Source organism: Stenella coeruleoalba (genome assembly GCF_951394435.1).
Source record: "Stenella coeruleoalba genome assembly, chromosome: 20".
Taxonomy (NCBI): domain Eukaryota; kingdom Metazoa; phylum Chordata; class Mammalia; order Artiodactyla; family Delphinidae; genus Stenella; species Stenella coeruleoalba.
In genome coordinates this window covers 50,548,945-50,576,541 of record NC_137166.1, presented here as the reverse complement: position 1 = coordinate 50,576,541, position 27,597 = coordinate 50,548,945, and the positions used below count along the sequence as shown (strand labels likewise).

The 27,597-nt window shown below is 54.1% G+C and overlaps 1 protein-coding gene across 1 annotated transcript in view; it reads left to right on the top strand.

Moving 5' to 3' along the window:
• Nucleotides 1-16,176, top strand: part of SLC8A2 (solute carrier family 8 member A2) — a 30,311-nt gene extending 14,135 nt beyond the window's left edge. Inside the window, exons 4-10 of the mRNA XM_079907678.1 lie at nt 1,900-2,322; nt 6,870-6,973; nt 7,122-7,139; nt 8,457-8,581; nt 8,884-8,983; nt 13,062-13,340; nt 15,217-16,176. Of these exons, the coding sequence (XP_079763804.1) occupies nt 1,900-2,322; nt 6,870-6,973; nt 7,122-7,139; nt 8,457-8,581; nt 8,884-8,983; nt 13,062-13,340; nt 15,217-15,593 (1,426 nt within the window). The 3' untranslated portion in view covers nt 15,594-16,176. The remainder of the gene's footprint in view (nt 1-1,899; nt 2,323-6,869; nt 6,974-7,121; nt 7,140-8,456; nt 8,582-8,883; nt 8,984-13,061; nt 13,341-15,216) is intronic.
• Nucleotides 16,177-27,597: the final 11,421 nt, after the last annotated feature.

Genomic DNA, 27,597 nt, shown 5'->3' with positions numbered 1-27,597 from the left:
ATGTCCAGGTTAACCGTTTCGTAAAGATGGTGGTAAAAGCCCAACATTCCACTATCCCTTAAGTGTCCACTTCTAACATGCCATTACTTTAGGATTCACTAGTTTGCTAGTGCAAATATCACTAGCTAACTTTTGTTGAGTGTTTCCCCTGTATTAACTCAATCCTTGTAACACTACCATGAGGTAGACAGGGTTATTACCTCCATTTTACAGATGAGGAAACCGAGGCTTAGAGGGTTGCAGAATCCTAACTGCCTGGAGATCCCACAGCTGGCACAGGTCGGCCCACCCAGCCGGGTGCCTTAGCCACCATGGATAGCGCCCCTAGGCTGACGGCTGCCCCAACAGGGAGGCCTTGTTCCCTCCATCCAGATCTTGTCATCCAGTTCTACCTCTGCCAGAATCTTGGGGTCCCTCTTCCCCTCCCACAGAGGGATGTGGGGGGATATTATAGACTTTTGACATCTGTTAACATCCCAGAGTCATTTTGATGTCTGCAGCCCTGCCAGGAGGAGCCCACTCATTCCCTGTTCCCTCAAAGTTTCACCCTGTCTCAGGCCCTGCCTCGTTCCCTCCCCCACCCCATAATAGAACATCTTGCATGTGCTTTAGAGAGTCACACAACTGACGCTCTTTTAAACCTAAGCCAGTTCACGTCCCTCCTCTGCTCGGAGGCCTCCCATGGTTCCCATCTCACTTGGAGTAAAGGCCAAAGTCCTCACCATGGCCCACCAAGGCCCCATGACATCTGCCCCTGTTCCCCCTGCTCCCTCAGCTGCAGCCACACTGGCCTCCCTGGTGTTCCTCAAACACTCCAGGCTCACTCCTGCCTCAGGACATTTGCACTGGCTGTTCCCTTTACAGGAATACTCTTCCCCAGATATCCTCCACGTGGCTCCCTCCCTCAGGCCTCTGCTCAGATGTCACCTCCTCAGAAAAGCTTTCCCTGACCACGCTAACACAGCCCCTTCTCCTCACTCTCTACCCTCCTTCCTCTATTTTCTCCAGAGCATCATCACCACCTGACATTATATGTTTTATTATTCATCTCCTGCACTGGAACAGAAGCTCCACCAGGGCAAGGATTTTTCTCTGATCTGGTTTGCTGCTGTTTCCCCAACACTAAGAACAGTGCCTGGTGTTTGTTGGATGAATGAACTGTAATTAAGTCCCTAGATGTGTAATTGTCGCTGTGATATGGCTCTGCCGTGGGGCTGTTCCCATGTTCCCAGCATTGCCCAGCAGTTACTCTGGGAGTGTATGTTGAATGACTGAATGATGCCAAGTTAAGGAGTGTGGACTTTCTCTTGGGGATACCTGGGAGCACAGAATGTTTTTTATGAGAAGCATGGCAAGGTCAATTCTGGGCCTTATGTCCCTGCTACTGAAAGCGTGGTCCATGTACCAGAACCATTCACATCCCTTAGGCGCTACCTAAAACTGCAGAGTCTTGAAACCCTGGTGCTACTGAACCAGAATCTGCATTTTAACAAGATGCCCCAGGGAATTCGTGTGCACCTGGAGGTTGGAGAAGCATGGCTGTGGACCACTCAGGCTCCCTCTCCACCCTGGGACTTTGCATGTGCTGTTCCCTCTGCCTGGAGCTCTCCTGCCCACTAAATCTTCTCCCATGAAGCCTGCCCTGATCTGACCTTCATCATCAGATGATGATGTTGGGAGGGACCAACTCTGTCTTGTTCTCCCTCTGCATCTCCTGCCCCGGAGAAGCCCACCCTCATTCCCCCTCAGTATTACTTGTTTAATGCCTGTCCACCATTATATTTGTAAGTTCTTCCGTGGTGCGGCCCCCTCCTCTAGGAGGCCCCCCTGACTCCTCCCACCTCCCCCACAGCCTTTGAGCGACCTTCACCCCTTTCTTTCCCCTCTCCTCCACCGCAGCGAGGGCACGCTGGTGTTCAAGCCGGGCGAGACACTGAAGGAGCTGCGTATCGGCATCATCGACGACGACATCTTCGAGGAGGACGAGCACTTCTTCGTGCGGCTGCTGAACCTGCGCGTGGGCGACGCGCAGGGCATGTTCGAGCCCGACGGCGGCGGGCGGCCCAAGGGGCGGCTGGTGGCGCCTCTGCTGGCCACCGTCACCATCCTGGACGACGACCACGCGGGCATCTTCTCCTTCCAGGACCGCCTGCTGCACGTGAGCGAGTGCATGGGCACCGTGGACGTGCGCGTCGTGCGCAGCTCGGGCGCGCGCGGCACCGTGCGCCTCCCCTACCGCACAGTGGACGGGACGGCGCGCGGCGGCGGCGTGCACTACGAGGACGCGTGCGGCGAGCTCGAGTTCGGCGACGACGAGACCATGTGAGCGCGCCGGTCCGGCAGTCAGCCGGCCGGGGCAGACCGAGCGCGGCCCGCGAGAGGGGCGGGACCAGGATGGGACTGTGCCCGGGCGGGGCGGGGCCTGGATGGGCGAGGTCGAGAAGTGGGTGGGCCTAGGAGAGGCGTGGTCTTGGAAAGGGGTGGGGCCTTGATGGAGCCTTGCTCTTGAAACGGAGAGGTCAGGGCAAGTGGGGCAGGGCCCAGGGAAGAGGTGAGACAGGGGAGAGGAGGGAGGAGACTGGAGTGACGGGCCGTGGCCAAGGTGTTGGGACTGGATGTGGGCGGGGCTTGGGAGAACTGGGCAGGTTTGGGGAGAGGAGAGTGGGACACCAGGAAGAAAGGCCAAGTGAGGAGAGAGGAGAGGAAATAGGATGGGGCCTGGGGAGAGGAATGTGGAAGGCTTAATTTGTAGAATGGAGGAGTGTGGCCTGAGGTTCCTTTCGAGGTGGGAACGTGTCTGTGGAAATGGAGGGCGAGTGGGGTCTGGGTAGGGACTCAGGGAAAAGGACAAGGACGTTGGGGGGGGGGGTCTAAGGAGATGGGGCAGAGACTGAGGAGGTGGATGGGGGAAGGGGTGAAGCTATTGGGTAGGCGGAAGAACCTGGGGAAATAGCAGGAGACCTAAGAGGAATGTGGGAGAGGCTTTGGGAAGAGGCCCAGTAGGAATTTGGGGGCCTAGGAAGACACACGGGAAACTGGAGGGCTGGGATTTGGGAGGGTGGGGTGGAATCTTGGGAGGTGAGCTGGATACACAGGAATAAGTATGTAGACACACAGACACAACCAACACGCACACCGGCACATACGGACACACAAAGTCAAAGACACAGAGTCAGGGCTGTTCTCACGCCCAGACACCCGGCCACCCCTTACACAGATGCCCGAGTTCCCCCTATGTGTGCCTGCAGCCTCACATCCCCTCCCCCTCCCCCTCCCCCCCCGCCCCCCACCCCCCGCCTGCCTGGGATGCAGAAGGTGTCTCCCTTCCTTTGCCCGCTCCCTTCCGCCCCCGCACGCCAGTCTGTCTCTCTCCTCCTGCCGCCCACGCTCCTCCCACCTAGCAGAGCCCCCACCGCGCTCCCCTTCCCTCTCCCTCCCCACTTCTGTGGCTAGGCCTCCCGCTCAGCTTCTCACTGCTCTATCTCTCCATCTCTCCGTTTGCGTCCCTGCGTCTCTCGCTCCTGGCACCTCCCCTCTGGGTTTCTGTTAGTCTCTAGATCTCTGTCCCCAGTATCTAGCTAGCTCTCTGACTCGGGTTGTATTTCAGTCACGAACTCTCCATACCTTTCCATCTCTCTCTCTGTCTGACTTGGGTTGAGAACTTAGCTTGGGGGCTGAGGGCACCATTCCAGGCCCCATGTCTCACACCCAAGAGGCCGAGGGGATGGAGGGCGTTATCTTTCTACTCGTTCCAGTCCTTCTTGTAGTCTATCGCTTCCAACCAACTTCCCGCCTGCCACCACAAACCCACAAGCCCTCTCCTCCCCCGCATGGCTTCCCCAGGCTGGGACACCCTCTGTCCCCCACCCCCGCCCAAGCTTCCAGCTGTGGCTTCAGGAGAGGGAGAACAGGAAATTAGCGTTTAGGGAAACACCTCCTTCCTCTGACGGGCAGGCGCTAATTAGAGATGCTTCCAAGAAGCTGGGCTGGAGGGCTGGCCCCAGGCAGGATCAACACAGAGGTGGAAGAGAGACACCCAGAGATGGGGTGTCGGGGAGATATGCAAGAGAGAGAGACAGACAGAGAGGCACCCAGAGACAGAAGAGACCTAGCGAAAGAGAGACAGAGCCAGAGTAAGGGAGAGTCAGAGAGAGAAACAGAGAAGAGAGAGAGAGCATGAGAGAGACAGAAAGACACAAACTTAGAGATGGATACCAAGGAAGCCAGAAACTGAGTGACAGAGACCCATCAAGAGAGGGAACACGGGATTGGGAGACTGGGATGGAGGAAGAGTAAAAGGAAGAGAGTGCAGGGGAGACAAAGAGAGACATTCTTCTCACTGAGAGGAACTCAGTGGGACTCAGGGAAGGAAAGGTCCTTCTGATGCTACAGAGAGAAAAGAGTTTGGGTCAGCAAGAGAGGATGGGAGACGGGATAAGAAAGAGACTGGGTCTGAAATTAGAGTGGAGTGCCCAGGAAACGAGGAGGGCAGGCGTGAGGATGACAAAATGTCAGGCTGGGGAGGAAGGCTGTTTCCTTTTTAAAAAATAATTAATTTGTTTTTATTTGAACTATAGTTGTTAGTTTCAGATGTACAGCTAAGTGATTCAGGTCCATGTATATGTATATATATATATGTATTCTTTCTCAGATTCTTTTCCATTATAGATTATTACAGGATATTGAATATAGTTCCTTGTGCTCTACAGTAAATCCTTGTTGTTTATCTATGTTATATATTAATGGTGTGTATCCGTTAATCCCATACTCCTAAGGCTGCTTCCTTTGACCTCAGGAAGTCCTGCCCTTGCGTAGCTCGAGTCCCTCTTGCTGTCTCTTGCTAGTTGGGTTTCTCCTCCTTTTGGGCCCCATGAGGGCACACTTGTCTGGGCGCCAGTTGGCGCGTGTGTCACTGCGTGTCAGTCACTGCGTGTCAGAGGATCACGGCGTGTCTGCGAGAGAGTGAGCGTCGGAGGTGTGTGTGTATCACCCTGTCAGTGTGTCAACGTGTCAATAGCTGTCTGTGTGTTAGGAGACCCCCCTCCTTGCTCTGGTGTTTCAGCACCGCGGACAGCTCCCAGCCCACTCCTGAGGTGGGGGGCACCCATGTTTTCCACCCACAGAAAATTTTAAATATCTTGAGACTGGGAGTGGGTGAAGGTGGAAGTAGGCGTATGTCTCCACGTGACCGTCTTGTGTGCGTCTGTCTTTGCATGGGTGTCACTGTGTCCTGTGCGTGCGTGTGTTGAGATAGGTCTGTTGATTGAGACCCCTTTGCTTAGATGGTGTTGACTTTGGCTATCCCATTGTGTTCCGTTCAGTCTCTCTGACACTGACAGACGGAGATGGGAAGAGGAGGACAGAGAAAGAAAGGCAGAGAGCTGGGGAGAGACTGAGACAGAGAAGGTCAGAGAGATGGAGAGAGAGACACAGAGAGGCTGACAGATGGGCAGAGAGACAAGGGAAGATTGAGAGACTGTGATGCACAGAGAGACGTTGAAGGGAATAAACAGACACCAAGAGGCATAAAGAGTGAGATGTAAGGAAGGAGAATCTACATGGAACCACAGCAGGGGTCTCACACGTTGGTGATGTCACCCAGGCTGCGGAGGGGGTGTCGTGCTAGTTGGCATCTGGTCCATGTGATTTTGCCACTGCATAGGGAATGGCTGCGGGGTATGATGGTGCGTGGGTGTGGGCGGTGTGACCGGCTGTGCTTCCTCTGCTGGGTGACTGCGTGGGCTGGGTGTTTGTGTTTCTGGGTTCTGGGGCCAGGCCTTGTGGTTCCTACAGCTGAAAGAGCTGCTAGTGGCAGAGCTGTGGGCTTTGGGGGGTTGTGGGTCTTCGTAATCGAGGCGGGGTCGGTTGTGTGCCTGAAAGGGATGGATAACTTTTGGCTGTTTCTCCCCCGCCCACCGTCCTGGTTACCATGGCAGCAGGGATGCAGAGAAAAGCAATTAGCCCTCTGTTGCACCTCCGAATGTGGTCAGGACAGGGAACAGGAAGCCAAGGGTCTCCCGGACTGAAAATTTTGAGCGAACAACTGTTTAGGGAGGGCACACTATATGCCAGGCCCTGTTCTAGGTGTTGGGGATACAGCAAAGAACATAAATGAACAAAAATCACTGCCCTGGTGGAACTTACATTTTAATGTGAAGAGGCAAATGGCAAACAATAAACAAAATAAACATATTAGACGGTGTGTTAGAAGATAATCTGGAACAAGGAAGACATAGAGCAGGGGAAGGGGGCCAAGCGTGCTGGTGTAGGGGTAGGGATGGATTTCAATATTAAAGAATGCGGTGGGAGTGGGTCTCATTGAGAAAGAAGGTAAAGTTTGAACAGAGAGCTGGAGGAGCTGAGGGAGTGAGCATGGGGAAACCGAGTGAACAGCCGGTGCAAAGGCCCTGAGGCACAAGCAGGCCTGGTAGGTTCAAGGAACAGCGAGGAGGCCAGCGTTGCTGGAGGGAGTGAGCGAGGGCGAGAGGGCTGGGAGGCCAGAAAGGGCACAAGGGCCGGATGGCAGGGGTTCTTGGGGGCCATTCTTGGGTCTTTGGCTCTTATCCTGGGTGAGATGAGAGCCAGGTGAACGTTCCGAGCAGAGGAAGCACCCAATCTAACCTAGGTTTTATCGGGATCCCTCAGCTTGATACTGAATACAAACGCAGCTTCGTCAGATGCTTCTGAGCTCGTTTCTGTAAAATGGGGATAATAAGAGAGCCTTCCCCCCAAGGGTTGTTGTGAACATTGAATGAGATTCCAGAGCCTGAGATGGAGCGAGTGCTCAAGAAACCGGGTGGCTAACGTGCGAGTTATTGGTGATTCAGGGGGAGGGAGTCTTACGCTGCGTGCTCTCCCTCTCTGCTCAGGAAAACTCTTCAGGTGAAGATAGTTGATGATGAGGAATATGAGAAGAAGGATAATTTCTTCATCGAGCTGGGCCAGCCGCAGTGGCTTAAGCGAGGGATTTCAGGTAAGGGGCGACGGGTGGGCTGTGGGAGAGGTAAGGGCTCCAGGGCGGGGGGACCCCTGGAGGCTCAGTTGTGGGCAATCCTTCAAGCTCGTGGACCTGAGCTTCCCAGGGAAGATCTCACCCTCTCCCTGTCTCTGTCTCTCCCCAGCTCTGCTACTCAGTCAAGGTGAGTGGAGTTACTTCCAGACTTTGGCGGGGGGGGGGGGCGGGGGGCACTGGAGGGAGGGTCTTGGGGGTGGGTCAGTGCCTTAAGTTCCCCTCAAGGTCAGGTTTGAGGCAGGTTGCAGGTGCGATAAATTTGGTGGAACATGTGTGAATGGGGGGTGACAGAAGTTTAAAGGCCCAGATCATGTTTTGGTTGTAGTTAAGATGGTGGGGGGCAGCAAGTCCCCAGCTTGGGTTTCTGGTAGGGTCTGAGGGAATCAGGTTTGAGGTTGGTTAGGACTGGGTTGAGGTTGGGATTTGGGGTCAGTATTAGGAACTGGGTCAAAGCTAGCATTAAGACGGAGATTGGCTTCTGGGTTTGTGGTGGGATCTGATTAGAACTGGGGTCAGATTTAGGTCAAAGCTAAGGTTGGAATTTGAGGTGAGTTTGAGGAATTTGAGGGTAGAGTTGGGGCCAAGGTCAGAGATTGGGGTGAGAGTTGGGACTAGGGTCAGGGGCTTGGAGATAGTGACAGAGTGGTTTTGGAGCTGAGATCAGAATTGGGGTTTGGGGTTAAGATTAAGGATAGACTGAAGATTATATTAGTCAAGGTAAGTGATACAAGCTACTATAACAAATAGGTCCCTAAATCTCAGTAGCTTAACACAATAAAAGTCATTTCTCACTCAGGCGTAGTTTTCTGAGACTGTTCCTGGTTGGCGGGTGGCTTTCTTATGAGAGTTAGGATTGGGTTGTTGCCGGGCTTGGAGCAAAGGATCAACATACTTTGGGGAGGTCAATGAGCCCAGAGCCAACTGTAGATGGTTCTGGGTCCAAGATTTGTACCAAAATCGGGAATCCCCCTCTCTCCTCACCACCTCAGACACACTCTAGGATGTTTTCAGAGCTTGGATATAAAGACCAGGCCTCTTCCACAGGGTGGCGATAGTAATGATAATAATATGATAATGATAATAATAAAGTAACACTTTTGGTTATTGTGAGCCAGGCACTCTTCTAAGCACTTCACATGAATTAACTCCTTTAACTAGGAGTTAATAGGAAACCACCCTATGACGTAGGTACTGTTATTGTGCCCATTTTACAGATATGAACTCGGAGGCACAGAGAGACTAAGGTATTGTCTTAGGTCACACAGCCCCCACCACATGAACCTCAGAGCCCACCAACTGAACTTCGTGGACCAGCCCACGGGAGCTGGCTCTCAAGTTGGGGAAAGACAGGGTTTTCTTTATCAGTGGGAACAGGCAGTAAAGGCATCGCAGGCCCAGGTAGGTAGGTCTCCTTGGAGTCTAACTCCCATCTCTCATGCTGCAGGGGATGGGGACAGGAAACTGACGGCTGAGGAGGAAGAGGCTCGGAGGATAGCAGAAATGGGCAAGCCGGTTCTTGGGGAAAACTGTCGACTGGAGGTCATCATTGAGGAGTCGTATGATTTTAAGGTGATTTTCTGGGACCTCACCTTCCTGGAGTCTTGCCTGGGTCATTTCCTTGGGGAGAGTCCAGGAGGGGATCGACCATGAGGGTCACAAGGGAAGGGCAAGCAAGGTCCGAGGCCACGTCTGTGTCCCTCCGTTAGCACCATGGACAGCACACGCTTCCCTTGTCCCTTCTTGCTAGAACTGGGATATGGAAGGTTGAGGACCCCTGAGCATGGGGTGTGAGCCCGCATCCCCAGTACCCCTCATGGAGCTGCCCTGGGGTGATCATGGGCCATGGTCTCTCCCCACCCTCTCATCCCCAGAACACAGTGGATAAACTCATCAAGAAAACGAACTTGGCTTTGGTGATTGGGACCCATTCGTGGAGAGAGCAGTTTTTAGAGGCAATTACGGTCAGCGCAGGTAAGTGGGAAGGGAGGAGAGAGGAAGAAAGAAGAGAGGGATGGAGAGACAAAGAGACAGAGGAAGAGAACTGAAAGGGAGAGGGAAAGAGTGACGTGGAGAAAAGGACAGAGAGCAATAGAGAAGAGAAAGAAGACAGGAAAGGCACAGAGATACTCAAAGAAAAAGACTAAGAAACAGATACAGAAAGACAAAGGAAAAGATAGGGAAGGTGTACAAATAGGAGAGAGAGGCACACAGAATCCCAGAGAAGGACAGAGACGCGGAGAAAGCATGAAGGGTGTAGAAAATGAAGACGCAGAGGGCCAGAGAGAGAGAGATGCAGGTAGACACAGAGACGCAGAAAGTTGGTGGAGACAGGGGCGGAGGTGGAGAGCTGTGAAGCGGTGGGATCCCAGCCCGGGCTTTCTCCTGGCCTCAGGTAATTGGAGGGTGGAAACAGGTTAAATGGCATGGCCTCTCCACACAGCCTGGGTTCCTCTGTTGCTATGGAGACAGTCTCCAGGGCACCTAGCTCTCCCACCTGAGCGGGTTCTCACCCCCTTAGGCCTCAGACAGGCTCACACTGCCCCCCTGTGGCCAGATATATGATGACATGGATTCACAGACAATCTTGGAGGTCAACACTGGCCATCTGTGATAGGAATTGGGGAAACTGAGGCCAAGAGACATAAGAGGGACTGGCCTGAAGTCCCTCAGGGAATCCAGAAAGGACCAGGGTGGAACTCAGGACTTCTGTCCCTTGAATAACATCAGGTTTCCTTCAGGGAGGCCAAGCTGGTGGGAACTGAAAACACACGAGGAATTGTGGGTGGAAAGAAACTGGTCGGTGGGATCAAAAGAAACCAGGCATCAGGGATGGAAGAGTACCTGGTAGCAGGCCTAGAGACACCAGATTGTAGGCCTAATAGAAATGGAGTGGCATGTCCCTCTGAAGCCACATTCTTCCAACATCTACTTCTGAAGGATCCTCTGGACCCGGTCCTATACAGGGCCATTGCTGGGGACAAAGAAATGATCATGACAGCTCGGGACCTGTCCTGACACAGCTCACTGTCCGGTGGGGGAACCAACCTGTCACAAGAGAGTGACAACCCAGATTGGGCAGGACTGGGACGGGGTCCCCAGGGAGCTATGGGAGACCACATCGGGTGTCTGACCCAACATGAAGGTCAGGGAGGGCTTCCTGGAGGAGGAGTCTTCTGATCTGAGTCTTCAAATAGGAATAAGAGTTAGCCAGGAGGAGGGAGCCAGGCAGCGGGAAAACCAGAGTCTGGAAATGTGCAAGATTATGGCACATTTAGGGAGGGCGATTGGTTTCAGGCATGAAGAAAAGGCATGGGATGAGGCATGAGAGATGAGCAGGGTTCAGGCCCCAAAGGCCGTAGAGGCCGCAGGAGAGGGCTTGGGTGTCATTTTATGTGCAGCGGGGAGCCATGGAGCTTTTTTCTTTTCTTTGTTTTCCTCATGGAGTGTGTTTTGAATGAGGGGGACTCCTGGAAGTGGAGACAGCCTGTGGAAGGAAGAGGGAGAGGGTGGGATGGGGTGTGAGTTGGGGCTGTCAAAACTGGCAGGAGATGGGTCATGCAGGGTCTGAGAGGATGTGGTGAGGAATTTGAGCTTCAAGAACAGTGGGGAGCCAGAGAGGTCCCTCTAGGGGCTTAGTGAGGGTAAGAGGGTTGCATGAAACTGCAACTGTGGGTGTGAGATGGTGGTCGTGGAGGCCATGGGTCTATAGAAAGCAAGCGATTAGATCAGAGGAAGTAGTAGAGGAAGGATAAAACCATTATGGTAATAATAACAGTAATAATAATCACGATGATGACAGCGATGAAGACAGATTGAGTGTCAGGCAGCTTTGAAGTCCATTTCCTGTACTAACTCATTTAATGAACGTATCCCGAGTATCTGGGTTGGGGCTTGGTCATTTTGTACTTTGTTCCTTTTGGGTCCTCACGTGAGCACAAAGCTTTCTGAGGTGCTGAAGAAGGGTGGTTCTCGCTTCCTTAGGGGTTGAATCATGTCCCATCTTGCACTTAGAGGTGATTTTGTATTTCCTTTACCTCCCGATGGAAAGTTCTTTGCAGGCTGGACTTGGTTTCAGGCATCTTTGAATCCCCCCCACCCCCAGGCACCGGAATGGGCCTGCAACAATGACAGTCACAGTGGAGATATTCCAGGCCCCATAGAGAGCACATTATATGGCCTGACTCGTGTAGTCATCACAGCCCTCTCTTGAGGCAGGTCTGATGATTATTCCCATTTCTCAAATAGACATTCAGAGGCTCAGACAGGTTAGGACACTGATTCAAGATCACACAGGGTTTGACACCAAAGAGTCGGCTCCAGAACCACAGGCATACCCGTGAGGCTCCCTCTAGATGGGAGAGGCTGGAGAAGTCAGCAGAGGCCAGAGCCTGTGGGTACTGGAATGCCAAGCTCAGGAGTGTGGGCCTGGATCTGAGGGCAGTGGGAGCCAAGGCAGGATTTGGAGCAGGGCAGGGAGAAGCCCCAAGAGACGGAGTGATAGCAGCCCCCTCCCTCCCAAGAGTGTGTCCTCCCTGCTCTGACCTCCGCCATGTCTCAGTATGGTCAATCAGGGATGCGTTCAGTGGCAAACAACAGAAAACTTGACCGTAAGTGGCTTAAGCACACCAGACTTTATTTTTTCTCACGGAACAAAAAAGTCTGTAGGAGGCAATCAAGAGTTAGCAGCAGCTCAGTAGTGTCATTAAAGGCCCAGGCCCCTTCTTTATTTCTCTTTCCCATTCCCGGGTGTTGTCCTCATGGTTGCAGGACGGCTGCTGTACCTCCAGGTGTCCATATTCCAGGCAGGAAGAAAGGAAGCAGGGAAGCAGGAAGGGGCAGAGTGCCTGTTGCATTTGAGTTTCCAGTTCTAGTTTCCAACTGCATTTTACTTGGGGTCGCAGCAAAAACATTTTCTTTGTGATGCAACGTGCAGAACCGAGAAGCCTCACAAACCACTTAGTTAAGCATTTACAAATTCAGCCATTTATTTCTTTAAGAAGCCAAGTGGCTAAGTGAGCTAGAAAAGTGGGAAAGGGATGTATGACCCGAATCCCCAAATCCGTCAGTCTCTCTCTGCCTCCACTGTCACCAGCTGTCCTATGCTCCCTGACATTCCAGGGAACCGTTGGGTGGGACCATGGAAAGTGGCTTCAGGATTTGGTGGCTGGCCTGGCTCTTATTTCCTGACTTGCTGTGAGCAGCTGGTCAGGGGTGACAATGTTTCTAATCAGCATCCTTCCGGATGTAATTCGCGGCACACGCAAGTGTGTTCATTGCTTCTCATTCCTTGCTTTCTGCTTATGAGTTTCAGGTAAGGTAGGAAGACATTTCATTTGCACTTTCCCATTACACAAGTCACTGCAGGTCAGAAGTGGGTCAAATTCGGCCACAGTAGGTGACACAATCAGCTCTAAGGATGATGCATCCTTTACAAATCTCAGAAAACACATCTATAACAGTACCCCTATCAGGAAAGCTAGAGCTTTCCAGAAACCCTCTGTTTACGTCTCATGGCCAGACTGGATCACACGACCACTGCTGCAAGGTATTCTGGGAAACCACGTATTTAGCGGAGGACCTGACTGCTGTTGGCTGCATGGAATTCTGGGAAAGTGAATATTTTTATCTGAGGACAGTGCTGTTGCTAGCCTCAGGGGGTTCTGGGAAAGTGAGCACCTTTAGCTGAGCATGTGGCTACTGTCAGCTGCAATGAATCAGAGGAACTGAATATTTCTAGCTGCAGACCTGGCTGTCAGTAGCTGTGAAGGCTTCTGGGAAAGGCATATCTTTAGCTAGGGACATGGCCACCCCTAGCAGAAGGGATCCTGGGAAACTGCATATTTTTATCTGGGCACATGGCCTCCTCTAGCTTCAAATGATTCTGAGAAAATGAATATTTTTACCTGGGCCCGTACATTCTCTTAGCTGCAAGGCATTCTGGGAAAGCAATTCATTGGGGACTGGCTGCCTAGAAGTTGAACAAAAGGGGGGCTCTGTAGGCGAGGAAGGAGGCATGGGTGTGTGCCCCAGCTGGGTCGTGTGCCCACAGGGGACGAGGAGGAGGAGGAGGACGGGTCCCGGGAGGAGCGACTGCCGTCATGCTTTGACTACGTCATGCACTTCCTGACGGTGTTCTGGAAGGTTCTGTTCGCCTGCGTGCCCCCTACCGAGTACTGCCACGGCTGGGCCTGCTTCGGTGTCTGCATCCTGGTCATCGGGCTGCTCACCGCCCTCATTGGGGACCTCGCCTCCCACTTTGGCTGCACCGTTGGCCTCAAGGACTCTGTCAACGCTGTCGTCTTCGTGGCCCTGGGCACCTCCATCCCCGGTAACCCCTCAGGAGACCCCTTGTTGGGGGAGTGTCTCAGAGAAGCCAGGCAGGTGGACCCTAAGAGAAAGGCCCTGCAGAAATAAGGTGGTGGAATCATACAGAACCCATATGGTGGGGTCCCTTGGAAATAGGCAGGTGGGTATGATAGGAACTAGGCGGAGGGAACCCATGGATTCAACATGTGAATTGAATCCTCCCCAAAGCAAGCAGGTGGAATGTCCCATAGAATTAAGATGGTGGGAAATGGTAGAAACCAGACGATGGATTCCAGGGAAAGAAAGTGGCAGGACATTGAAGAGATAGGTGTTGGAAGGAGGGTCCCATAGAAATAAGGTGGGAACTTCATAGAAACCATGCAGTGAGTTCCACAGAAACAAGATATTCATTTTCCCTTTCCTCCCCCTGCCAAGCAACCAGATGAAAGATTCCATAGACCTTTGTTGCTGGGCATGATAGGAACCAGGCCAATGAATCTCAAAGCTTTAACTAAGAGGAGAGTCAGAGTAGAAACCACATGTTGGAGGAGATGCCATGGAAATAAGATAGTGAGGCCTCAGAGACTACAGTGTACGTGACCCCCTCTTTCCCCCAAATCTGAGGGAGGGTCCCTTAGAAACCAGGTGGAGGAGACTGAAATTCCTGTAGGAGGGAGGAGACCACGCGTGGAGGCAGACACCTTGCTTTTCCACATCAATGTGTTCACCAGCCAGGTGGTGGCGCTGTAGGCCCAGACAGCAGGTGATGGGTCCTGTAGAAAGCAACCATTGGTGAATGGGTCTGTGAAGCCTGCCCTCCGCAACAGAGACTTGCAGTCTTGGCAAGATGTTCAGGAATGGGTGGAGGCCAGAGAAGCGAAGCCGTATGCTTGACAGAAGCCAAGTGGGGAACTGATGGGCGGGCAAGGGGTGCCACGTGGCTGGGGCCTAACATTTATTTTGTCCACCCAGGTGGCAATGGGATAATTGCGCCTGTAGAAACACAGGCAGTGGGTTCATGGGAAACAGCTAGTGATTCCCAGCAAAAGCAGGCAGCAAACCCCATAGAATAGAGTGGATTCCACAAAAATCAGGTGGGGTGTGTGTCCCACAGAAAGCAGACTGAGTCCCACAGAAAGCGGGCAGCAAGTCTTGTAGAGGGCAAGCAGCAGACCCCATAGAACATAGGCAATGGTGGGGAATAATAGAAACTAGGCAGGGGGGCCCATAGATTCAACATGTCAACTGAATCCTCCCCCAAAGCAACAAATGGGATGTCCCATAGAACTAAGGCGGTGGGAAGTGGTAGAAACCAGACGATGGATTCCATAGAAAGAAGGTGGCAGGGCATTGAAGAGACAGGTGATGGGATAGGGGTCTCATAGAAATAAGGTGAGGACTTGATAGAAACCATGTAGTGGGTCCCATAGAAAGCAGGCAGCAGGTCCCATTGAGGGAGGCGGTGAGTTCCAGAGAGTAGGTAGTGGATCCCATCGGACGCAGACAAATTCCGTAGAAAGCAGGCAGTGGGTTCCCTAGAAAGTAGACAGCAGATCCCAAAGAAAGCAGGCAGGGGGTCCCACAGAGAGGCGCTGAGTTCCAGAGAGTAGGTAGTGGATCCCAGTGGATGTAGACACGTTCTATAGAAAGCAGGCAGCGGGGCCTGTAGCCAGCAGGCACAGAGATGGCGATCGACTTTGCCCCCTGGGTGGGGTCAAGGGCACAGAACTCCAGGAGTGGGAGGCTAGACCCGCGCGACACTGGGGTGAGGAGTCTGGATCCTTGGGCCAGCGGGGTGCTGGTGGGTCTCTGGGGAGCAAGTGACTGACGAAGCCAGGCGGATGCTCGTGGGGGGCCCACGGAGCCCCCCCTGACCCGCGGTGTCTCTGCCCCTGCAGACACGTTCGCCAGCAAGGTGGCGGCGCTGCAGGACCAGTGCGCCGACGCATCCATCGGCAACGTGACGGGCTCCAACGCCGTGAACGTGTTCCTGGGCCTGGGCGTGGCCTGGTCGGTGGCCGCCGTGTACTGGGCGGTGCAGGGCCGCCCCTTCGAGGTGCGCACCGGCACGCTGGCTTTCTCCGTCACGCTCTTCACCGTCTTCGCCTTCGTGGGGATCGCCGTGCTGCTGTACCGGCGCCGGCCGCACATCGGCGGCGAGCTGGGCGGCCCGCGCGGCCCCAAGCTCGCCACCACCGCGCTCTTCCTGGGCCTCTGGTTCCTCTACATCCTCTTCGCCAGCCTGGAGGCTTACTGCCACATCCGGGGCTTCTAGGGTCCTCCCCAGGGACTCGGCCTGCCCCTCGAGACCACCGCCTCCGTGCTGGACTGGCTCTCCTCTGCCCTCCAGAGATTCGCCTCCTCTCCTGGGACTCGGCCTCCCTTCCTCCTGGGAAGCCATCTACCCCTCTCCTCGGTCCCCACTTACAGCCTCCTCCCTTCCCCTCGGGAGCCTCCCCAGGTCCTCCTGCGAAGAACAGCCCCCTCAGTTACGTGCATCTCCAGCCAGTCCGTCCCTGTTCGTTACTGGCTTTGTAACTGGAGCAATTTCCACCTCGAGGCCCCTCCCCAGAGAACCCTCCCTCATCCGTAATCCCCTACAGAGTCTCCCATGTGTCTCCCTAGACACCCAGCCTTGCTCCATGCCGTAAGTCCCCCTTCCTCTAGGGGACCCCCTCACCACTTCCGCGGACCTGTGCCCCAGGGCCTCAGAACTCAGCCCTGCGGGGGCGGGGGGGGGGCTTGAAGGGGGCTGTTCCATCCCAGGAGGTCACAGATCTCAGCCCTTTCCCCCACCCTCAGGGAGCTCTGTGGGCCTCGGGGGATGGGGGAGGAACAGATGGGTATGTGCACAGGGGCGCACACCTTCCCTGATTTCTCCACTCAGGCCCTTGGGAGGACACTAATTCTCAAGGCTTGGAGAAGGGAGGGGAAAGTTTGGGGTTCCAGAGCTGGAGGAGGTACATTTTGGACCTGTAACTTCTCACCTTCCAGCACCCTCACTTGCCTCCAGCACCTCTGAGAGCCCAGCCACGCCTTGGAGGGGGGTGGGGCTGTGTGTGTACATAGTGTGTTTGGGGGAGGGGGGACGTGGGAGGGTGCATGACTTGGGGAAAGGGTGACAGACTTTTCCACTGAGAGGGCAGCAGACTCCCCCAGCCGTGAGAATTGGCTTTGGGGAGGAGGCCAGGAATCCAAGGGAGTGCAGCCAATCTCCCCTGACTATCTAGAAGGCTCATTTTGCCCTCAGTGCCAGCCAATCCGGGCAGGACCCTCGAAGAGGAGACCGAGGGTCCCAGAGGACCAATGCTACAAGCCAGCAAATGCTGCCACATCTCTGCCTGATGGGGAGCAGGGGTGGGTGGGAGGGTGGGACTGGGGCCGGGGGGTCTGGGTGGGCATTTTTAACTTTGGAGGCCACCTATCTGTTGGTAGGCCATGTGCATTTTCTTACTGTTGATGTTTCCTGCCCAAAGGACACACTTGGGGTGTGAGGAGTGCTGCCCACTTCTTGGGACCCTGAGGATGACCCCGCAACCCCCGTAGCACTCTTCTTCCCACAGGTTTTTAGCGTCCTATCGTCCTGCTGTGCATCAGCCCCAGCGTCCCAGACCTGTTGCCCACTTGCCTTCTCTACTCCTAGCTCATCAGCACCGGTCGCTGTCTCTTTCCTTTGTGATTTCTGTAAAAGTTGCCATAAAACTTTGAAATTCTGCCTGGAAAAACAGCCTCCCCGTGGGAAGTTGGGATTCACGAGGGGAGGGCTAATGAAGTCTTTGATGGAGATTTGGGCTACTGTGAAATACACCAAATAATCTGGGTTTTTCCATGCTCCCCTCTCCCCTCATCTGCCAGGACACACCGGCAGGCACCAGCCACTCTGAAGATAAGCGCAAAGTTCCCCCTAGCCACACCCCCACTCATTACCCACGAGCTGCACTAGCTCGTGCACTCGTGAAGCTACTCGTGAAGCTACCATCACCCAGTAGCTTCCCTAGCCACGCCCCCATTCCCTCAGCCACGTCATAGGGTATCCTGGGAACGCAGAAGAGAAGGACCTGAGTCGCCTGAGTAGGAGAGCCGGGGTTGATGCGGGTTTCCTAAAGAAAGCAGGTAACTGTCTCAGAGGAGGGATGTGTGTGTGTGTGTGTGTCCAGATAAAGGGAACAGCCTATGTAAAGGTGTGCAGCCTTGTGAGTTAATGACTTTTTCATAGTCTTACAAGTGGTTGAATCCTGCAAGCAAGAATGGAGTGTGGGCACGTGGGGAGTGGGGAGTGGATCTGGGAGGGGGTGGACAGTTTCCAGCCCAGAGAGTGAGGTCTCCCCAGGTCTTGGGGGACCAAGTTGGGGGCAAGTAGAAAGAACAGGTTTGAAGGATATGCTGGATTCAGGTGAGTACACGCCGAACGTGAGATGCCTGGGGGACATCCAGAGGAGATGTCAGGGTGGGGAGACAGCCAGGGGACACCTGGAGCTCAGTAGAGGAGGCTGCACTTGAGAGAGATTTGGGATTTGTTGGCAGTGAGGTGTCATCGAGCCACAGGAGGGGTTGGGCTGCCCGGGGCGTGGGTAGTGTGAGAAGAAAGCAGTGCCTTGAGGAGCCCCAATATCTAAGGGGCACGTGGAAGGTGGGAGACCTGTCGATGGAGAAGGAGCCAGAGAAGTAGGTGGGAAGGCAGGAGACTGGGGCACCTGAAGCCGAGAGAAGTTTCCAGAATGAAGGTGTGGTCAACAGGACCCAAGGCCATGGAGAGGTGGAGGAAGATGAGAACTTAGAGTCTACCCTTGGGTTTAGGTTTTGATGTGAGCAGTTAGGGGGAGGGTGTGGGGGTAGAAGTCAGGCTGATATAGAGTGAGGAGGGGGTGGAAGTTGGGGAAACTGAGTCAGAGCACGTAGACCTCGCTTTGGAGAATCTTGAGAGAAAGGGAGGAAGCTACGGGACCTGAGAGGGCTTTTCCTGCAAGGTGGGGAGACGTGTGAAGCAGGAGGGCACTGAATGCAAGGGGGCTGAAGCAGTTAGGGAGCACCCACGATGCCGGCACTGTGCTGGGCTTCCCAGGGCACAGCCTCGTCCAGTCCCCTGCCAGTCCCCGGAGTACCCCCCTTCTACCAGTGAGGAAACTGAGGCTCAGAGAGGCGAAGCAACTTGCCCCGAGTCTCACAGTGAGGAAGGACAGAGATGGAAGAGGATGACATCCAGGGTGCAGAACGGGACCAGGACACTTGTATTTTACCAGACGTGAACAGGGAAAGGTGTGAGTCTGGGGACAGGGAGAGGAGTGAGGTCTCAGCTTCCAAGAGGGGCGTCTCCAGAGCTTGGGATGTGGACAAGACAAGGAACCGTACAAATGCCCCTTCATCCCACCCCAGATGCCATGATCTTCACCGGGATGCAAGGCGATCCAGGGGGCAGCTTGGGAGTGATTTGAATTATTTGTCATGGGATGCAGCATAACGTAAAGGTTTACTTTCTGGGTGCTTCAGTTCCCTCATCTGGAAAATGGGGATAATAGGAACTAATAGTACCTGTTTCACAGGATTGTTCTATTAAATATATACATATATATTTTTAGAGTAACACCTGGCACATAGAAAGAGCTTAACAGATGGGAATAGTTATATTTTCCAAGTATTTCCCCCTTACTTACTTACACACACACTCCTGGAACAGACAGCCTCAGAAGGACAGAGAAATGCAGATTCCCCATGAACTGCTTTGCCACCTGAGTCCCAGTTGCTAAGTCATCAAACCCAGGGGACAAGAATTAGCCAAGGGGGAGTATTCCTTCCTCTCTCTCCAGACCTTGGGTTTCTTTAATTCACTTTTCCATTGGGTGCCCGCCCTGTGTCTGGCGCTGTGCTGGGGACACTGCAGTGACCACAATGTCTCTGGGCCCTGTTCTCCCAAGGCTTACACAGTAGTGGCGGGACATACGCCAGGGTGCCAGAGGTGGTGATCACAGTGGGACTGGTGAGGGCAAGAACTCTGTAGCAAGGCACAGCAGGACACTCATGGCACTGAACTGGGTGACTTAGGCAAGTGTAAAAGGGGATATTAACGAGGCTGTGCAGAGTGCAGGGAAACAGACAAGGGATGGTGGGGCACCCTGGGGCTAGCAGAGGTGGGAGGGGAGCTATTACTCCCCCTAGCCTGCTGGGCAATAGAAGGGGGGTGATTTCCAGAACCGGAAGAGGGTGGGTGTAGGTAAGTCCTCGTAAGAGCTTCCTAATCAGATTTTTATTAATAGCAGTTAGATATGGGTTTAGATGTGAATAACAAGGATCCAAAATAATAGTGATTGAAATAAGATAAGAGTTTATTTCTTATGCAACAGTTCCCGTCTGGCATAGCACCCCTATTTCAGGGGGGCAGTACAGAACCTGCTTCTACCTTGTTGTTCTGACGTAGCTAGAATATGACCCTCATCTGTTTAGTCCAGGATGGTGCACCTCCATGTCATCATCCTCCAACCAGAAGGATGGAGAGGGAAGGACGGGTCCCGGATCCACCGTCCTCTGTAAGGCTTTGACCCAGGAGTTCCACTTAATGCTTCCTGCTACGTCTCAGTGTCCAGACCTGAATCATCTGGCCACACTGAGCCGCAAGAAGAGCTGGAGAAAAAGTAGTTTTAATTCTGAGTCATTATGCTAAAAATCATAGAGAATTTTTAAGGAAACGTGGGGAATTGGAGGTTATCAGGCAATGAACAGTCTCTTCTGCAAAAAGGTTTGAGGGAACTCACAGAGCTGGTGCTCCAAAGACCAATCAGATTGTGGGTACTGGATGAAACCACCCCTGAAATGGATGCAAAGGGGCCCTAGATCCTCTGTTCTGGGATCCAGGCCTGAGCCTCTAACCTTCCCCAAATTCTGAAATGCACATTTCCTCTGCTTCATCTTTCTCACAGTTTCCCAAGCTCTTAATCGATTTCCTCCAACTAAAGCTTCAGCTTAAAACCTCCCCCGATTTCCTCGCCTGCCTTTCTGTGACACTCCATGCATCCTGTTCTGGGTATCTGTTGCTACAAAGCCACCATCCAAAACTTGGTGGCTTAAAATGACAAGTTATTGTCTCTCATGGTTATGTGGTTGGCTCCCGTTGACTTAGGCTCTACGGGTTGACTTGGGGTCTCTCACGATTGCAATCAGCTGTCGGATGAGCCTAGTTATCTGAAGGCAACTCACTAACTCGTGAGATAACTCACTCACATGGCTGACAGTTGATGCTGGCTGTCAGCTGAAAGCTTAGCCGGGGCTGACAGGAGCCCGTGTCTTTCTTTTTTCTTTTTCTTTAGCCCCTGTCTTTCTTGACAATTTCTGTTTCTCTCTTTCTTTACATCTTGTCTGTGCGCTGCTGTCCCCTGACCCGTCTCTTTCCAGAGGTCTCTGTCTCTTTTTGACCCTTCCACCTCTGTTTCTCTGCTTTGCTTCCTTGATCTGTATCTTCCGCCCCCCACACCTTATCTCTCCGTTTCCAGATGTCAGTGGCCCCTGCCCACCGCCCCTGTGTCTGTGTGTCTGTGTGTTTATCAGTTATCTAGTTCTGAGTAACAAACCACCCTGAAACCTGGTGGCTTAAAACAATGATTTTAACGATTCTCTGTGTTGATGGTGGTGTTGGCTGGCGTCATCGTGTGGCTGCATTCCTCCTGGGGCTTGGCTGGGGCTCAGATGTGCAAGGTGCCCTCGTTCATGGCTGGCAGTGGGCGCTGTCTGTGGGCTGGGCCACCTCACTTCTCCCCGGAGCCCCCCTTCCTCCCCTAGTTGTCTAGACCAACTTCTTTGCAGCACGGTGGCTGGGTTCCAAGAGAGCCACCGTGGAAGCTGTAAGGCCACGTCTGCCATATTCTGTGGGTCAAAGCAAGTCACAAGATTCAAGGGGCAGGGTAGTAGACACCACCTCTTGGTGGGTGGAGAGGGCACCCTAGAAGGAGGGGAGGAATAGTTGGTGGCCCTTCATGGTAGGCTGAATAATAGCCCCCCAAAGATATCCACATCCTAATTCCCAGAAACTGTGAATGTGTTCCCTTATATGACAAAACAGGATTTTGCAGGTGTGATTACATTAATGATCTTGAGATGGGGAGATGATCCTGGATCACATGGGTCCTTAGAAGAGGGAGGCAAAGAGGAGATCATACTACACACAGAGGAGGAGGCCATGGGAAGACGGGGCAGAGATTTGAGGATGCTGGCCTTGAAGACTGGAGCAATGTGGCTACAAGCCAAGGAATGCCACAGCCCCCAGAAGCTGGAAGAGGCAAGGAACTGATTCTCCCCTAGTGCCTCTGGAGGGATTGCAGCCCTGCGGACACCTTGATTTTGGCCAACTGGGACTGATTTGGGACTTTCAGCTTCCAGAACCGTGAGAGAATAAATTTGTGTTAAGTCACTGAGACTGCACGAATTTGTTACAATCGCAGCAGGAAATTAACACACCATCTCTAGAGCTAATTCACCACCGCCTCTTGTCTCGAGTTTCTATGGATCGCTACATCTTGAACTCTTTTTTTTAATTGCGGTAAAATACACATAACATAAAATGTACCATGTTAACCATTTTCAAGGGCACAATTCAGAGGCATTTAGTACCACCATGATGTGGCGCAACCATCATCACTATCTAGTTCCAGACCTTTTTCATCTCCCCTAAAGGAAACCCCGTACCCGTTAGGAGTTACGCCCCATTCGCACCCCACCCCACCCCCAGGCAGCCACTAACCTACTTCCTGTCTCTATGGTTTTGCCCATTCTGGACGTTTCACATAACGGGCATCCTACAACGTGTGGTATTTTTTGACTGGCTTCTTTCACTCAGCATGACTAATGTTTTCGAGGTCCATCCATGCGGTAGCATGGAGCAGAACTTCATTCCTTTTTATGGAGGAATAATATTCCACTGGAGGAAAATACCACATTTTGCTTATCCATTCATCTGCTGAAGGATGCTACATCTTCTTTTTTCTTTCTTTCTTTGGCTGCGTTGGGTCTCCATTGCTGCGTGCGGGCTTTCTCTATTTGTGGCGAGTGGGGGCTACTCTTTGTTGCGGTGCGCGGGCTTCTCGTTCAGTGGCTTCTCTTGCTGTGGAGCACGGGCTCTGGGCGCGTGGGCTTCAGTAGTTGTGGCACTTGGGCTCAGTAGTTGTGGCTCACGGGCTGTAGAGCTCAAGCTCAGTAGTTGTGGCGCACGGGCTTAGTTGCTCCGCGGCATGTGGGATCTTCCCAGACCAGGGCTCGAAGCCGTGTCCCCTGCATTGGCAGATGGATTCTTAACCACTGCGCCACCAGGGAAGCCCCGAAGGGTGCTACATCTTGAACCCTTATGTTCTTTTTATTTCTTTGTCATGCCTCACATGCTCATAGCAATTTAGATTTTGGAAGTATATTAGTAAGGGTTCCCCAGAGAAATGAAACCAATAGGATGTATAGATAGTTAGATAGGTAGATAGACAGATAGTAAAGGATTTATTTTAAAGAATTGGCTTATGTGATTGTGGGGTCTGGCAAGTCCAAAACTGGGAACCCAGGGAAGCACTGAGGTTGCAGCTCAAATCTGAAGGCAGGGCTTCCCTGGTGGCGCGGTGGTTGAGAGTCCGCCTGCCGATGCAGGGGACACGGGTTCGTGACCCGGTCTGGGAAGATCCCACATGCCGCGGAGCAGCTGGGCTGGTGAGCCATGGCCGCTGAACCTGCGTGTCCAAGCCTGTGCTCCGCAACGGGAGAGGCCACAACAGTGAGAGGCCCGCGTACCGCAAAAAAAAAAAAAATCTGAAGGCAGTCTGGAAGCAGAATTCCCTTTCTCAAAGAACCTCAGTCTTTTCCTTTTAAGACCTTCAACTGATTGGGTGAGGCCCACCCACATTATGGAGGTTAACCTGCTTTACTCAAAGTCAACTGATTTCAGTGTGAATCTCATCTGCAAAATACCTTCACAGCAACATCTAGGCTGGTGTTTGACCAAACAACTGGGTACCATAGCCTAGCCAAGTGGACATATACAATTAACCATCACGGGGGGGGGGCATCTCTTCTCACCTTGCCCCCCTTTCTGCCCATCCTCCATGTCCCTGGCTGGCCGCCGTCTCAGGCTGGGCTCCAGAGAAGTCAGCCCAAAGCAAGTGGCTTGTTTGGAAGGCGATTCCAGGAAACACTGGAGGGGAGACAGGGAAGGAAACCATTAAGGGGTGTGTTGACACACAGGTCACCCCCTGTAGACAACGAGGTCTGCTGGGGACTCTGTAGAACCCTCTTTGGGGGCCCAACCCGGGGTGAAGAAATTGGGGCGTTTATTTACTAACCCCCGGCCGCTTCATTCAGTGGGGGGCGTCCCAGGCGGCAGCGTGGGGACTGCTATTGGGTCAGAGGGGTGTGAATGGGGCATCCCTGTTCCCGTGGGAAAATCTGTGGGCACCAAGGAACGAGGGGAGGCACAACGGTGCCCAGGTCTCCCCCTCCGCTTGCCCCACGCCCCCCAGCCCCCTTCTCCCCGCCTCGCCCCTGGGAGCACAGAGCTTCTTGTCCCTCCAGGGAACAGGGAGGGCTTGCTCCTGCCACCTCATCTGCATCCTGCTGTCTCCCTGAGGACTGAAGTCAGACTCTAGGGAGGACTTCCAGGCACTCAGGGCTGGCGGTGGGGGGAGAAGGGACGGGCCTCCCAGGGTACCCGTCCTCCTCCCCCTGCCCTCTCCCAGCAATTTTCTCCCCCTGGGTGGGGAGGGAAGGAAACGTCTAGGATGATGGATTGAGAAGGGGCAGCTGGGGTCAGGAGAGAAGGGAGGGCGTCCAGAACAAAACATCGGGTGGGGGGAGGGCAACAGAGACAGACAGGAGAGAAAGAGGTCCCCAGAGATAGAGAGAGATGGGGAGGGGAAGGGGGGAGAGACAGAGAGAGAGAGAGAGATGGAGACAGAGAGAAAAAGATGGAGGGAGAGACACATGAGACAGACGGATGGATGGACAGACACACACACACCCAAGACAAGGAGGGACACAGTGAAAGAGGAATGGGGGTGGGGTGAGGGGATAGGCAGCAAGAGGAGTGAAGAGGGGAGACCCAGAAAGGAGACAGGGAGGCAGATGCGGAGAAAAAGGAGAGAGAGGCCGGAGAGACGGGAAGTGGGTGGGGAGTGCGGCCCTGTGCCCCTCCTCCGCCCGCGTCAGGCCCGGTCCTCCCGGTGGCCTCTGGCCAGCCATGGCTAATGGTACGATTGCCTGGTGGGGCGGCAGGCAGCGGGTGACAAATGAGCCTCCGGAGTCACCAGCTCTGGTGCTGGATGGGCCTGGGCGGCAGGCGGAGGGCCGGGCCCGGGAGCGGAGGAGAGGGGGCCCACCAGCATAAATGCTTCCTTCTCCTGGGGCCGGGCCAGGCACAGGGGAAGGAACTGGGGATTCGGTGCGATGCATCTATGAAAGGCCTGGGCAGCCGGGTGGAGGAGGGCTTGGACGGGGATGGGGGTGCAGAGAGGTGGAGAGACAAAGGCCCAGAGACACAGGTCCCCAGGGACGGACTGGAGGTGGGGGAGGGAGGGAGGTCTGAGACAAAGAGAAGGGGAGAGACTGGGAGTGAGAGAGAGAGAGAGATGGAGACAGAGACACAGAGAGATCGCCCAGGGAAAGAGAGACACAGAGATAGAGAGACAAAAATATAGAGGGAGAGACACATGAGGCAAACAGCTGGAAAGACAGACACCCAAGACCGAAACAGAGACACAGAGGCCCCCTCGTGTAGGATCCACTTTCCCCACCCCTGAGATACAGACCCTTGGAGAGAGACTAGGAGTGAGGGAGGAGGGCGAGGCGAACGCAGCTGATGAGAAAGAGAGGAAACTGAGGTGGAGAGCTCGCAGGCCCACGAGGGAAGATGGGAGGCCCTGAGCTGGTCCTCGCTCACTCCCTCGGCTCCCACAGCCTCGGAGCGCAGACCCTGGGGACCCCTGGGGTTCCCTGGGGGTCGCCGCTCCCTGGTGGGCACAGCCCCTGTGGGGGGACCGAAGAGAGCAACAGGGTCCCGCCCAGCCACTGAGAGGTTGGTGGCCACGCTGGGGGAAACCAGCTCTGCAGAGGAGGCCTGAGGTCTGAGAGAGACGGGCCAGGGTGTGTCTGTGTGTGTGTCAGACAGAATGGAGGCAGCAGGAGTGAGAAAACCAGCTTCCTGCCTCCTCCCTCCAGTATCTTGCCTTCCCCAGCAGGTTCTCTCACAGACACTCCTGCTTTCCCCTTGCTCTTCTCTTTAATTAAAAAGATTTATGCCCAAGAGTTCAAGCCCCTCCTCCTTGTTTGGGGGCTGAGTGATGCAAGGCTGTCTTCTCTGCCTCTGTCTCTCCCTCCCTCTCCCCCCGACCCCCTCCTCTGTCCGGCTCGCTCTGGGCCTCAGTCTGACCCCCTTTCCTTCTTTCCCTCTTTGCGCCACTGTTTCTGCCTTTCCCCAGCCGCCCTGCCCCATTGGCTTCACCAAGGCCGCCACCCAGTTAAGACACAGCTGGTTCCTCCCCTCCATCCACTTACCGCCCCCTGCCCCCCCCATCAGATCAGGCCACCCTCCTTGTTTTCAGAATCAGCTTGGGCCAGGGGACCTCAACACACATCCCCCAAGACCCAAAGAGAGGCTGGGGGCCCAGACCCCTGGCTCCCGCACCCTAAGCCTCGGCTGGGAGCGGAGGGGGTGCACCCCTCCGCATCTTTAATTAAAAAGTTATTTAAATAAATTTTCTGCTCCAAAACCCCAAAACCCCTATCTGGGGGGCGGGGTGTGTGTGGCAGTGATTAAAGGCTCTCCCCTGCCCCTCCGCCTGCCTTAAAGGGCCAGCGTCACCCGCGGGACAGTGCGTGGGAAAGTTTCAGGGGGAGCACCCTTTGGCTTGAGGACACCGGACTCAGACAAGGTGCCCAGAGTCCTGGCATCTACCAGTTTAACCATTTCGCCATCACTCCTCACTCCTCAAGCCCAAGGCTCATCCAGCTGATGGGGAGATTGAGGCTTAGGGAAGGAAGAATTGGTCTGAGGTGGGTCTGGACCCCAGATTCCTGGAGGAGACCCAGGCATAGCCAGGAAGGAAGGTTGGTGGTGTGCCGAGGGGGGGGTCAGAGGACAAGAGTCAGGGACACAGAGAAAGACAGGGATGGAGATCCTGGATGAGACAGAGAGAGTGAGGACCGGCGAGAAAGCGATCCAGGGAGAGACAGAGATGGGGGTGTGGGCTGGAGGTGACGCTGAATCCTGGCTGGACGAGGAACGGCCTTCCCCAGGCCTGAGGGGGACCAGGGCCATCATCCTCGCCCTCAGCCAGAGCCCTCCAGCTTGCCCTCTCCCTCTGGGAAGTGCCGCTGCTGTCCTAACCTCAGTCCGTCATGCTGTAGCTGCAGCTCTCTCACCCGCTTGCCTGGCCTGGGTGGTTTGGCTTAAGGTCCACAAGCTGGGAGGAGGTAAGAGCAGCAGGGTGGGGTGAGGTGGAGCTGTTTATGAGGGTCATAAACATAACCTTAGAGAGCCCAGCAGGGGTGGGTGTACGGCTTGCAGCTCTCTCTCTCTCTCTCTCTCTCTCTCTCTCTCTCTCTCTCTCTCTCTCTCTCTCTCTCGCTCTCTCTCGCTCTCTCTCGCTCGCTCTCTCTCTCTCTCTCTCTCTCTCTCTCTCTCTCTCTCTCGACTCTGTCTCCCCCTCCCATCTCTGCCCTCCTTTCTCTGGGTCTTTGTCCCCTCCTCCAATTTCTGTCCCCTTCTCTCTGGATCTCTGTCTCATTTCTCTCTGGAGCTCTTACTCTGGGGTGATGGTTTGTAACTTTTGGGGGGTCAAGTATCCTTTTTGATCATAGGATGAAAACTCTGGGCCATCTCCCTAAAGAAAACACATAAGCACCAAGACCATAATTTGCCAGGCAACCTGATGGAGTTCACAGGCCTCTTGATACCCACTTATACATCCCCTTGGGAATCTGCGGCCACCAGAGGCTAAAGACACTACTGTAGAAAAACCAGTGAGAGAAGGAATCCCAGGGGTATCAACCTCCCTCCCCCCAGCCCCATGCCCTCTCCTGCCCTTGCTGGCCTCCAAAACATTCCTGCCCCAGGGCCTTTGCACCTGCCACTCCTCTGCCTGGAATGATCTTCCCCAGACATCCATGTAGCTCCCTCCCTCCCCTCCTTCTGGTCTCTGCTCAGATGTCACCTCCTCTGAGAACTTGCCCTGTCCAGCTTTTGTCATCCCCCTGTCCTTATTCTGCTTCGTCTCAGAGCACTTATCACCTCCAGGCATGATCTTACACTTACACATTTATTTACC